Source organism: Poecilia mexicana, unplaced genomic scaffold (assembly GCF_051168715.1).
Source record: "Poecilia mexicana isolate PSO_F unplaced genomic scaffold, ASM5116871v1 scaffold_1, whole genome shotgun sequence".
In the NCBI taxonomy this organism is placed as follows: Eukaryota; Metazoa; Chordata; class Actinopteri; order Cyprinodontiformes; family Poeciliidae; genus Poecilia; species Poecilia mexicana.
Window position 1 is genome coordinate 16,904,590 of NW_028263370.1, and position 12,343 is coordinate 16,916,932.

Genomic DNA, 12,343 nt, shown 5'->3' on the forward strand with positions numbered 1-12,343 from the left:
TCAATCAGCTTCTGGTAAATGTGGTACGTTTTGTTTTGGGTTTTTTAGACGTTTGAACGCTTATGCTTGGCTCCTATATGATGATGACCGCTGCTGCAAGGTGTGAAAAACACTTGACACGTCTGAGGGTTGCAGCACATCAAACTGTATAGCATCCTCAGTTTCGATTATTTAATGATTAGAGCAGCGTGGAAAGCATTGATGCATTCATCTGATATATTTGTTTAACATAAAATAATGTCAGACTGAAATCTGCAGCTGGTTTCTTCTGCCTCTGTCTGTTGTGAAGTCAGGAAGTCAACCTTTAGCAGTCCTTGCACCTTTAGCAGGACACGTCTCATGTCATAATGGGAACATTTTTTCTGTGCTGACATTAGTATGATGATGGTGTATTATAGCAGCCAATCCTATTTTACATTAGCATAACAGGAAATGTCTTCATCTCAACACTGCCAAAGCAAAGTATTGGTAGAGTTCAGAACATGTTTTGTTCCCAGGGCAATTAGGCTTTTTAGTATTGTAGCGTGGTATTTTGTGTTTTTTAGACTCATTAGTTTTGTTAATACTGTTTTTGTTATTTATTGCATGTTTGTGGAATCATTTGAGGTTAGTGCCACTGGATATGTGAACTTGTCTGTCTAGTTACTTAGACAGACAGACAGCTAGCTATCTGTCTAGATATCTAGACAGATGGACAAACAGCTGGATAGCTAGTTAGCTAACTCACTCTTATAGCAGATAGCCTGTACATTGAGTACAAGCTATTTATTAGTTCACATGAAGAGTTCAAACCAGAGGAGTTTGCATTCTGGACTTTTTTGAGAAACTGATGGAGCAGTTAATCTCATGGTCGCTTCCTCATTTAGAAAGAGTCACAAACCACATCAGCATCTGACTACGTTGCTCAAAAATAAGAAATCTATCATGTCAGCTATTTCTGTTCATTCAAATCTTTGGGCAGGTGCTTGTAAGCAGCATTGTTTTAAACCTATATATCAACCTATATAGTAGCCTATATATTATATTAACCTATATATTAGGACAGAGTCAGTCTGCTGAGGCTTATAATGTAAACCAGAGCAGTATTTTTAATGACACATTCAGGTTAATCATGAAATTCTGAATAATCAGCAGCAAAGAAGAGACATGCCCATGAGGTCGACTGTTGACATGAACTGACTTTTTTCAGCTTGATTGACCCTGACTGAGGTCTGTCCTGGTGGAAACTCAAAGCCTTTTTTCGATCATTGAAGGGACCACGTGATGTACAGAGTATTCCTTGAACAATGACCCAGAACTGCACAGAGTTCTGGGAGATGTAGGTGGAGGACGGACAGCAGCTGCTCAACTTCTCACGGCGAGCTAAGCAGGGTTGGTGGCATCAACTCACTAACTCATTCTTTGGTTACCTAGCAACAACCTGTTAAGTAACTTGTGGTTACCTAGCAACCTTCGCAGCAGTAGTTTAAGGTTTTGCCACCATGCCTGGTAAATGCTTAAAAATAATTTTAAAAAGCGGTGTGGTGTGAAAATTGTGAATAAAACTGGAAAGGTCACATCACCAGTTTGGAAGTATTTCAGATATTTAAAGCAAAAAATATAAATAAATAAAACTAATCAATAGGTATCAGCATCGACTGATATTAAGCGCTTATTTTATTATATGTTTTTCAGCCAAATCTTCCAGTCCTAATGTGTGCGTAGCAAGATTTATCATCAAAGCACGGATTTCACAGTAAGCACAGATTTATGCTTTCAGATTGAATCTCTATATAGGAACCTGGTGAAATAGGAGTTGGCTGTAAAGAGCGTTTTATCATGCAGACGTTATCAACAAACAAAGTTTACTCCTCCTATTCTTTCCCTCTTTACTCCTCTTTGTTGGAAGGACAATATGCTGTGGAATGGATTTAAAGGTTTGGTGATAAACTGACCACAAAGCTCAGGCTTGAGGAATCAAGGTAAATGGTGAACAAATGAGTCTGACTGTTGATGATGAATATTCATAACAGTCTGCCTGCTGATTGTTTAATGCATCATCTTTTGTCCTCAGCTTTTGTTCACAGGAACAGCCATAGCCACTGTAGTAAGCGTACAAATGTCAGTACTTCTAGTTTTCACCTATGTAATTTGTGAGCTCAGATCGACCACTTCTCGATTCTCTGCCAAGTAAAGGCCTGAAGTGGAAAGGCCTTTACAAAAGCCTGAACTTGGCAGTCGCAGCTCTGCGCTTCAGAAAGGATTGCTGATTTTCCTCCTTGTAGAAAGCAGCAACAGTGTGCTCCTTACCGCTTTGAAGGCGGATAGTGTTCATTCCCATCTATTCCCTTGGTTCAGAGGTGTGAAGGATCCTAAAAATACACAGTGAGTGGAAGAGAGTTGTTGTCTGAACAAAAAGCCCTCGTCAATATCTCCATTTTTGATTAGTTTTGGTGTCTTTAGTAATGTAGAAAAAAACTGGAGCATGGTTGTGGTTCTAGGTTTTATAGTGCTAATTTAGATGTTGCTTACCTCTGACTGAATCATCACCAGTCCTCCTTTAGGTTTTATAGGGGATTATACTGGCTTGTGGATGGGAATAAACAGAAACACAGTGACACATTTCCATGGTCAGGCCTTCCCGTCCCAGCGGGGAGAGACTGAAACCTGGTTTCACGCAGTCATGGGTCTGTGTGATGTCACCGCTAGAGAAGGGCGAGTCAGCATCCACCCTTTAAAAATGAAAAACGGATGTGGTCAGAGGACATATTTTGGTTTAATTTATCGAATAAAAAAATGCTAAAAGTTTGAATTGTTCAAATGGGTGTTTTTGTTTTAGCGGCGATAGTTTGGTGTAATCAAATCAGCCTCACAAATGCTAAAAAAAAGAAAAAAAAATCAATCCTTGAGGATGAATTCTTCATTTTGGAGATTGTTGTTTCATTTTAGGGCTGAACGATATAAGCCGTTCATGTGAGTCATTACCGATAATTGATTTGTTTTTTGTTTTTAAATATCTGAAGTTCTGCCAAACTGGTTGCGTGACCTTTCTTCTCTCATCCACAGTTTTCATTACGCCGTCGTTTAACTTTAAGCAGTTTTGAGGAACAGTGGTGAAACCTGAAACTGCTGCTGTGGTAGTTACTCAACAGTTTGTTGCTAGGCAACCAAAGAATGAGTGGGTTGCTAGGTAACCAAGAGTGAGTGAGTCAGTTGATTCCACCAACTTTTGATCATGTGTCTAGACCTATTTCGTCAAACAATATTTAGCAGTGAATAACATTAACAGTTCAAATAAACAGTTTGTTTTCATTTATAATTGAATCAATAATTCACTCTATAATCAGTCCAATCGCTAATGACTGAAAAAATCACAACATCAAGATAACACTTGAAAGCCATGAGAAATATTCAGGATTTAAGACGATTGAAGACTTCTGGCCTCTGGACTTTACAGAAAAAGCTTGTGACCTAATTTTAAATCTGAACAGGTTCCCGGAAATGCAAAGAGAAATTACCAACCACCTTGACGACATTCTTCTAGGAGAACGTCTACGTACCTTCAGGCCTAACGTTATACTGTCTCCAAGTTCAGAACGAGTCGCTACTCTTTAATCACTCTACTATGAGGTTGTTTTGTGTGTTTTTGTTCAACTAAGTCATAATTTTGGTCAGTAGATGTTGGATTGGTAGACTATAGTTAAATTTTGCATTATTTAGGTCATGTTTGTAGTTTTTTTTTTCATAGTAAGCCAATTTAAGCTAAATGTTAGCAGGTTTTCATGTCACTCTGCACCATTTGAATGTTTACTGCTAAAAGATTAATATCTCATTACTTTCATACAAATATCAGAAAAGAGGGATGTGATAATTTTAGGTTTGTTCACGCATGAATTCGCAATTTCAATGGTTTCTCCACAGAAACTGAGACTGAGTTCCCGTCTGACTCTGCCCTTGTAGCCTCTTTGGTCTGCCAGTTGCAAAACTCTTCCTGGAAGAGAAACAAAGTCACAGTTCCTGAAACTGCAATGACAGAACTGGAAAATATAGATGTAGAAAACGAATAAACATTTGAGACTTCACTAAATGGTTATCAAATATTACCTTATTTATAGTTTTTTTTCCTATAATTATATTGTTTCTTAAGGGCAAGATGGATTACAGAGTGTTTTGGTCTCAGACAAAATGCTTACTGTATCTATTTGAATGGCTTAAAGTTACGAGTTTATCTTAACTAGAGGTCACCAACCTTTTCCATTCAATGAGCCACCTTTGACCCCTTCTGCTGCAAAATGAAACTTACCTACAGCCACAAAAAATACTTTGTGTTTTTTCATGAAAGCTAAAAAAAAACTCAAATCAATTTCTGTTTTTAGAACAAAATGAATGCTCTTTTAAAAAAGAAGAAAAAAAAGTTTTGTCAATCAGGTGAAATGAAGAGAGGAAGCCGAGTTTGATGCTTTTATAACTTTTATAAGCCAGTGTAGATATTAGATGCAGACTTTGTAAAAAGAAAAATATGGGAAAAACTCCTAAAATTACATGTTTTTTTCTTGCATGTATAATCAGAAGAGAAGAGCCAATGGAGGGGATCAATTAAATATTTTTACATTTAATTGGGCCACATGTGGCTCTGGTTAATAAAAGTATCTGGATTGGTTTCGCTGGTTAAACTGTACAAATGCACAGTTGTAAAAAAGCAATTTCTGTAAAAAATGTTCAAAGATCAATTTTACTTCTATTTTAAAACCCAACATTTTCAGTCAATCAGTTTTATTGTATTGATTTCTTAGACCTATGTGTAATAATCCTTTTTACACTCTTAAATATGGAGAAATAATGTTCAGCTTCAGATCTTTGGTTCTTTATTTTTTGCCGTATTGCCCTGGGAGAACACCGTCTGCATTACAGAAGCATAAACTTTCCTCCATGGATGCTACCAGCAGCCTGTCTAGTGTCTGCATTGATAAATTGCGCTCAGCAGCAGCAGCAGCAGTCTCTCTCTGCCACTTGAGTGCTCTGTCCATTAGCCAAATTCCTTCTATTTCATTATCTAAGTGGGCGGGTTGCTGCCTCCCCCCAAACCGCAGGCTGGATTTCCCGTATCCTCCTGTCTGCCTGAAGAGGACTCAATCAGCTCTGCCTAAACTTTAAATTATTTAATACCGGAAAAAATAAAATAAAAAATGGTTGCAAGAATAGAAATGTGCCCGACTGCCCCTGTGTGAACTGTAGTTTTTGAGTCATGGGTCATAGTAAATGTCAGGGCGTGTAGCCATTCCTCCGCTCTGTAATGGCAGCCAGGCGATCCGAGCTGGGCTCAGATTTCTGCGCTGCTGTCGTTCCTGTCGCATGCAGGCCTGCAGGCCGGCACATTGATTTCTGAAACCGCAGCTCTGAAGGCCGTCGGCTCGGGACCACAATGGGCTTCTTAGCAAGGCTTGTGATTTGGTGGGTTCACATCGGCTTTGCTTTCACTTAAAATATTTTATTTGTTACCATGACGATGCAATCTGAGCTGCAGGAATAGACTAGCTGGTGGTTCACGTGCTGGGTGTGCTGAAATATCTAAGTTTGTTTTGATTCTGCTCTTGAGCTGTCGAAGTAATTCGTCTTAAAGCTGAAGCTGAGTAAGGGATTTTTTTTTTTTTTTTTTTTTTTTTTTGGTGTGGTACTTCCTTCAGTAGGATTTTATTACTCAATTCGGTACATTTGGATATTTCCTGTCAAAACCACTTCTGATTAATCATCAACAGTGGCTTCAACAGGAAATATCCAGCAGGAAACTGGTTATTTACATCCATTTAAATAATCAGGAAATATCCAGCAGGAAACTGGTTATTTAAATCCATTTAATCTACAGTTCACCGATTGCCGTTTTCAGGCCGATCGCCTATCTTTAGAAAGCCCGACCTGCTGACTCGGCATTCGTCTCTCACAGCAAAGCAAAAGGGGACAGCAGCTGATTTTCAGACGTTTGCAGACGTAGAGAACGTCGGTTTCACATGTCAGCTGATCACCGATCAACCAAACTCAGGAATAAAGGCCGATCAGTTTATGATTTATGATACTTTGACTTTTAAAGTTTATTAAATGTATAAAAACTAAAAACTCAATCCACAGAATAGACTCTTATGTGTATGTTTTTGGTTCAATAAAATGTCTGATAAATATTTAAGACAAATGCTGTGATGCGTAAGTTCAGCTAATCTTGAAGAATCTTAATATTCTTCATTTTCTGTCGGATTCTGAACTTGCTTTCACGCAAACTGCACCACTTTCTTCACTTTTATGTTGTTGTCCTTAGAAGAAAAAAATTTTATAATTTAAGATTAAGACTTGAATTCAGACTCCAAAGAAAACTGGTGGATGGTATCATCCAGGAAAAGCCTGAGCGGTTGTTGATCCTGAGGGTCTCTGCTGCGTTATGGATCTGGAAAAATAAACTTTCACTAATGAATAATTATTATAGGCAGTAAATAAAACAACTGCTTGCAGTATAAAAACATTTAATATTAATTTCTGCCATTTGACTTCCACACAGTTTAACATCTGTTCATAATTCAGTTTAATTTTGAGTTGTACTTCTTAGACCAAATAAAGTCTGCATTCTTTTTAAGTCACTTTTTCCCCCTTACTATTGCATGGTTTATCCTCCACAATATTGCCACAATATTGCTATGTTTTTATTTATTTTTAACATTTTCCATTCTGACTCCTGTGTGAACACAGTTTGGCTAATTTCTGTTTTTCTGTCTTGATTTTATAGAATGGTCTTGATTTTTTTTTTTTTTAAGACCATAACTGGAATTAAAATATTTGTTTCAAGGCTTAAGAAGATGAACCAGAATTGTACCAATTTTTAAATATTGTATTTGTTTTGATTCAGTAGTTTTATATCTTCTTTTCCTCATTTTATTGTTTTTACCGTTTCATCTTTGTCTCGTTATCAAACACACAATAAAATATATGCAAATAGGTTGTGTCAAATCTGAGCAATCTGAGATATTTACTCTTGTTTTGTAACACACATTCACATGGTGCTTCTTTCATAATTTTGATTCCTTTTAGCAATATTTCCTATATTGTCTGACCTTGCTATGTCTTGCAGTAAATAAAAGTTAACTTTCTTTACCGTTTCTCTATTTTCAGCACTTTGACAGCATGGATCCTCAGGTAGGGGGCGAGCCGCCTCCATACGGAGGACAAGGAGACAGTCGTCTGAAGAGCAAGAAGCCTCCCAGCCTTACGATAGCCATTCCTCCGCCGAGCTACACCATGTCCGCTGATTCTGCCAGACAGGTAGGCAGAAGCATTAATCCATCCTTAAACGCTCTCTCCAGTCTCTAATGTTTAATGTTTGAGACTCACCATATTGAAGGCAGAGGAAATTCTGTTGCTTAGTTGGGTTAATCCAGTGGTTCCAGAAATCCCACCAGTTTATACAGGACCACAAACTCAACCTGCACCATGTGTTTAAATTATGGGAGAAGCTGAGAATATCAAGAGAAACCAATACATGCTGGCTCAAGCTTCTGCAACCTTTTCCTGCTCAGCTAAATAAAACTCGTTTAGAGCCACAAGTGTTTCATAACCTTTTAAAAAATATCTACTATAGGAAGTCTGTTTTTAAAGAACAATTTTATTTCCGTTTTAAGTAAGGCTGGACAATATGGCTGAAAAAAAAATTGCTACATAAATGTTTCATATCGGTCAATGTTGATAATTATAGATTTATTTTGTTATTTGTTTTAAATATCTGAAATGCTGTAAAACTGGTGGTGTGATATTTCCTCTTTATTCCACAATTTTCACTCCATACTGTTCTTTTTTTTTCCAAGCAGTCATGAGGCACCTTGTTGCTGGGCAACCAAAGAATGACTAAGTTGCTAGGTAACCAAAGAGTGAGTGAGTTGCTAGGTAACCGAAGAGTGAGTGAGTTAGTTGATTCCACCAACTTTATTTAGCTAGCCTTGAGAGGTTGAGCGGCTAAAGTCTTTCCTCTGCCTACATCCCCCAGAATGCTTTGTGGTTCTGGATCTGAGTATATATTTAATATTGAATATTCTATCAAGGATATTTTCTATTGATATTGATCACCTCTATCACGGTAGATATTGTTATTGATTTGTTCTTTAGCCATAAAATAAAGAAAAAACATAAAACTCTCAAAAAGAGGATCGACACATTTTCTTCCAAGGGATGTTGATATTTGTGAGGAAAGATCCACATTATTTTCAAAATGAGAAAGAATAAATAAATATTGGCACTTTTATTGTCATTCTGTTGTGAAATTTTAATAAGATTATTCAAGGATAAAGCTGGAAAAACTGCCAAGCTGCATTTGTTGTTATATCTATTTTTTTAAAGCATTAGTTGGTTGTTTTTAATTTTCAGTCAAAAGTCCAAAGAGCCATTTGTGGCTCGGATCTGCTGGATCAACACAGAAAGGCCTGTACAGCAGAACCAAAGACTTGGGTTTTTACAATTTAAAAAAAGGAACAAAATGAGCTTTCTGAAGCTAAATAGTTTAATTAACAATGAATTAGGTAAATATTAATTCTGAGCAAACCAGAGGCACAAATCTGATTTTGAGAAATAAAGCTCTTCCTACACTCTGCAGCAAAAACCTTAACCTTTTTATTTTGGTCCAAAATAAAAAAAAACTTTACAAGTACGAAATGTTCCCCAGTCAGGTAATCATCCAATCAATCATTTATCAAACATGAACTGAAGCACGGTCGGTACCAAACGTCCAGTGGCTCCGGACGAAAGAAACAAAATGATGTCGCTATTTTTACCTGTGCAAAAGTCTAATTGGATGCCAGCTTGGGAGCCTGCTGGTTCAGCAGACCAGAAAGAAGGTTTAAAACTTAATCCAGTCACATTTTATGCTTCTTCAACCCTCATTTGTGTTGTGCTCAGCCAGAGTGACATATTTTAAAGCCGTCTGGCAGTTAATGAGCCCAAAACGGTTCGTTTTCTCCCTGGGCTCCACACACACACACACACACACACACACACACACACACACACACACACACACACACACACACACACACACAACGAGCAGGCAGTGGATCAGGGTTCAGTCGAGGAAGCTGCAGTTTAACTACTTCCTAAAGTAGAGCAATTAAGATGTAAATGTAGTGTGAACTCATGCATGAGCCTCAAACTGTTACACATCCACCCACTCCACCCTCAACTCCCACCAGCTTGTCGATTGCAAACGATTCACTGCGTAGCATCTATTGTGGTTCGTTTTCAAGAAGCTGATTGGATTATATAAGCCTCTGTGTGGACAGGACACAGGAAAATTATTTACAACTCTGAACACCCTCTTCTTGACACTGTCTTGGGAAACGGACTATCTTCAGTCAGAGGCGTCTTCAGAGTCACTGTACTGCAGACTGCTACAGGAGATCTTTCCTCCCATCAGGATCTGCAGTAACTCTGAAGAATTACAAGATTTAATTTCTCCTTGGGATTAATAAAGTACTTTTGAATTTTTAGAAGATTTAACTTCACCCTGTTACTGTATGTTTGCTCTTGATTCATGTGTTCATCCTTCTTTGTGTTTCAATATCATAGAAAGGAATGATGCCCAACTTTTAATCTTTTTACTTTTATATTTTAGCTTAATTTTATTTAATAATGACATGGTGATTATTGCTTTTGCAAAAATTACAATTTTCAATTTGTTTTACGGTCTGATGCGTTAAACTTAATTTCCCTTGACTCAACTCAGCTTCATGTGAATTTTTAGGAAGGAAACATTCAACCTGTGATGGCCTTTCATTGCCTCATTTCTGCTTTGTTTTGCTCAGCCTCTCAGACCATCGCTGAAAAAGAGCGTGAGCAACCGGGGTCCTGGTTCGACGTCAGACAGCTTCGCTGGAGGCGACGATGGCGACTTCTCAGCCAGAGACAGAAGGTCGAAGTTTGGAAGACAAACGTCCCTTTCACAAAGCATCCGAAAGTAAGCTGCTGCTGCTGCTGCTGCTGCTGCTGCTGGTTTTAAATGTTTAAAAAGCTGGGTGTTGTGTGATGCTTAATGTTTTTACAAAATATTGCAGAAACAAAACGCAGCCGTTATTGACATCACTAAATAATTTGAGGTGCCATGACGGACGTTGGGAGTTTTGAACACAGCACTAAAATGGTTTTCCAAACTTGTTTTTGCCAGTTTATTCATGGCTTCTTCTACTTTCAGTCGAGCTAATTTGTCTGTGAATGTAACACCTGGTTGGGGCTCATAGACGGCGATATTTACAAAACAGCTAGCTTAGAAGCCGACCCGTACCTCCTCCCTCCTGATGTGTTGATCAAATTACCGACTTTTATTGAATTCACACCACATGATTTATATCAGTATGTCATAAACAGCGTTTCCTCTTACACTGGAGCAGCATTAAAAACGTACAAAAGACGAGACGCTAACCAGTTTTTTTCCATACATGCTAGGCTAGGTGCTGCACTGTCTCCATGGTTACAATCCTGCACCAGACATTAGATGTGTACCTTCTCCATATTGCAATATTTGATAACTTTCTAATCATGTTTACTTATAAAGTATATGAAAGTGAATTTTCTTACCGCGTAAAAAGCTTTCACTGCCAGTCATTATGATTAACGGCTGCTATCATCGCCGCTGTGTCTTTCCTCATTAGACGTTATAAAATAAAATAACAGGTTTGGTTTCTATCCTTCTCTGTTTGTCCAGCCGACCGCACAGCAGGCATGTGGCATTATTGAGTGTTCACTGAATGTCTGTATTTATTGCACCTGTGACCTTCAGAAATGCGGCCGAGTGGTTCGGCGTTGGTGAAGACTGTGAGACGAAGCAGCAGCTGTGGCACAGGAAGAGCCTGCGCCACTGCAGCCAGCGCTACGGCAAGCTAAAGGCCCAATATCGAGAACCAGAGACGGCGTCCACCTTGGACCAGAACCCAGACTCACCAGCCACCAGCAAGCTGCGGAAGGTAGGCTACTGTCGTCGCTGTGTGACTCGGCGTAACCTCGACTCAACACGTTCTGAAGCTGAGCATTCACAAAAACTCAAATTAGAGTTTACACCAAAGACTCCCTTCTCTATAGGGATGAAACATTTCATCTGATTAATAATAGTGAATCTATTATTGAAATAATTAACCAATTAATTGCAAAAAATCATATTTAAGCAGTAATTTTGTGAAAAATCACATTTTGCATTTAAAATAAAGGAATAAACCTTCTTATTCTGCATATGTTCTACCCAAAACTCATCAAACTAAAAAGTCAAATTTCATAAAATAATCTCTTATTGAGCACTTTTTGCTGTCCAATAATAATTTAATAATTCAAAACAATAATCAGCAGATTAGCCCAACAATGTTTTGATTTTAAACAGAAGTAATTGATTTTAGAAGTATTTTTATTACTTTTGCTATAAATGATCAAATATTCACTTGAGGAATAAGCCAATAAAATGCTTATTTTCTTATTTAAAAGAGTAAATTAATAATTTATTTATAATTTTTAACTGTATTTTTGATATTGTATAAAATTAGCTTAAGTGATTAAATGAAAAATCTGCAGAATGTGCCATTTTTTAAATTTGACTAATCATCTGCAGCCTTACTTCTTCATCTGTGTTTAAATCAGATTGTGGACCCCCTGGCCCGAGGCAGAGCTTTCCGGTACCCAGATGAGATGGACAGTTTACCCAAAACGCCCCACACGGTCCACGGGGGCCCCTTCACGCCGGGGGTCACCTCTCTGAGCTCCTTCACCAGCCAGCGCTCCGGGTGCAGCCGCCTGCCCAGGCGGAAGAGGGAGTCCGTCGCCCGCATGAGCATCCGAGCCGCATCCAACCTGCTGAGGGTGAGCCGCACTGCAACAACATAACATCCTACCACCTGATTCTGGTCTAATTTCTAGTGCAAGTATTTTATTACACTTGGAATAAGACACAGTTACTTAAGTGTAACATTTCACAAGATATAGAGGCTTGTTTTAAGTAAATAATTCCTTAGTATTGATGAAAAAGTTCTGGTTCTGTTGGCATTTAAATTTACTTATTACATGGAAAAAATGTCTTGTTACAAGTTAAATAATGAAACTAGAACTATTTAAAATCAATATTAATGGATTATTGACTTAAAACAAGCCTCTATGTTTTGCTGAAATGTTACTTGTATCCCAGTTTTGTCTTATTTCAAGTTTGCTAAGACATTTGCACTAGAAAGTGGAACAGAAATACTCGCAGGGTGTGCACCGGAAAAAACTCAAAACAACAACAAAATAAAACCGTGGACAGTCATTCATCATTTGTCTTTGTTTTCTTTGTTCTTGCTTGACTTCTAAACTAATTTCACACATGACT

At 38.0% G+C, this 12,343-nt stretch overlaps 1 protein-coding gene across 1 annotated transcript in view; it reads left to right on the plus strand.

Annotated features, from left to right (window-relative positions):
* LOC106918963 (inactive rhomboid protein 2) overlaps positions 1–12,343 on the plus strand; it is a 43,581-nt gene that overhangs the window by 14,742 nt on the left and 16,496 nt on the right. The window contains exons 2-5 of the mRNA XM_014989069.2: positions 7,132–7,281; positions 9,807–9,958; positions 10,778–10,961; positions 11,623–11,841. Coding sequence (XP_014844555.2) covers positions 7,144–7,281; positions 9,807–9,958; positions 10,778–10,961; positions 11,623–11,841 — 693 coding nt within the window. The 5' untranslated portion in view covers positions 7,132–7,143. The remainder of the gene's footprint in view (positions 1–7,131; positions 7,282–9,806; positions 9,959–10,777; positions 10,962–11,622; positions 11,842–12,343) is intronic.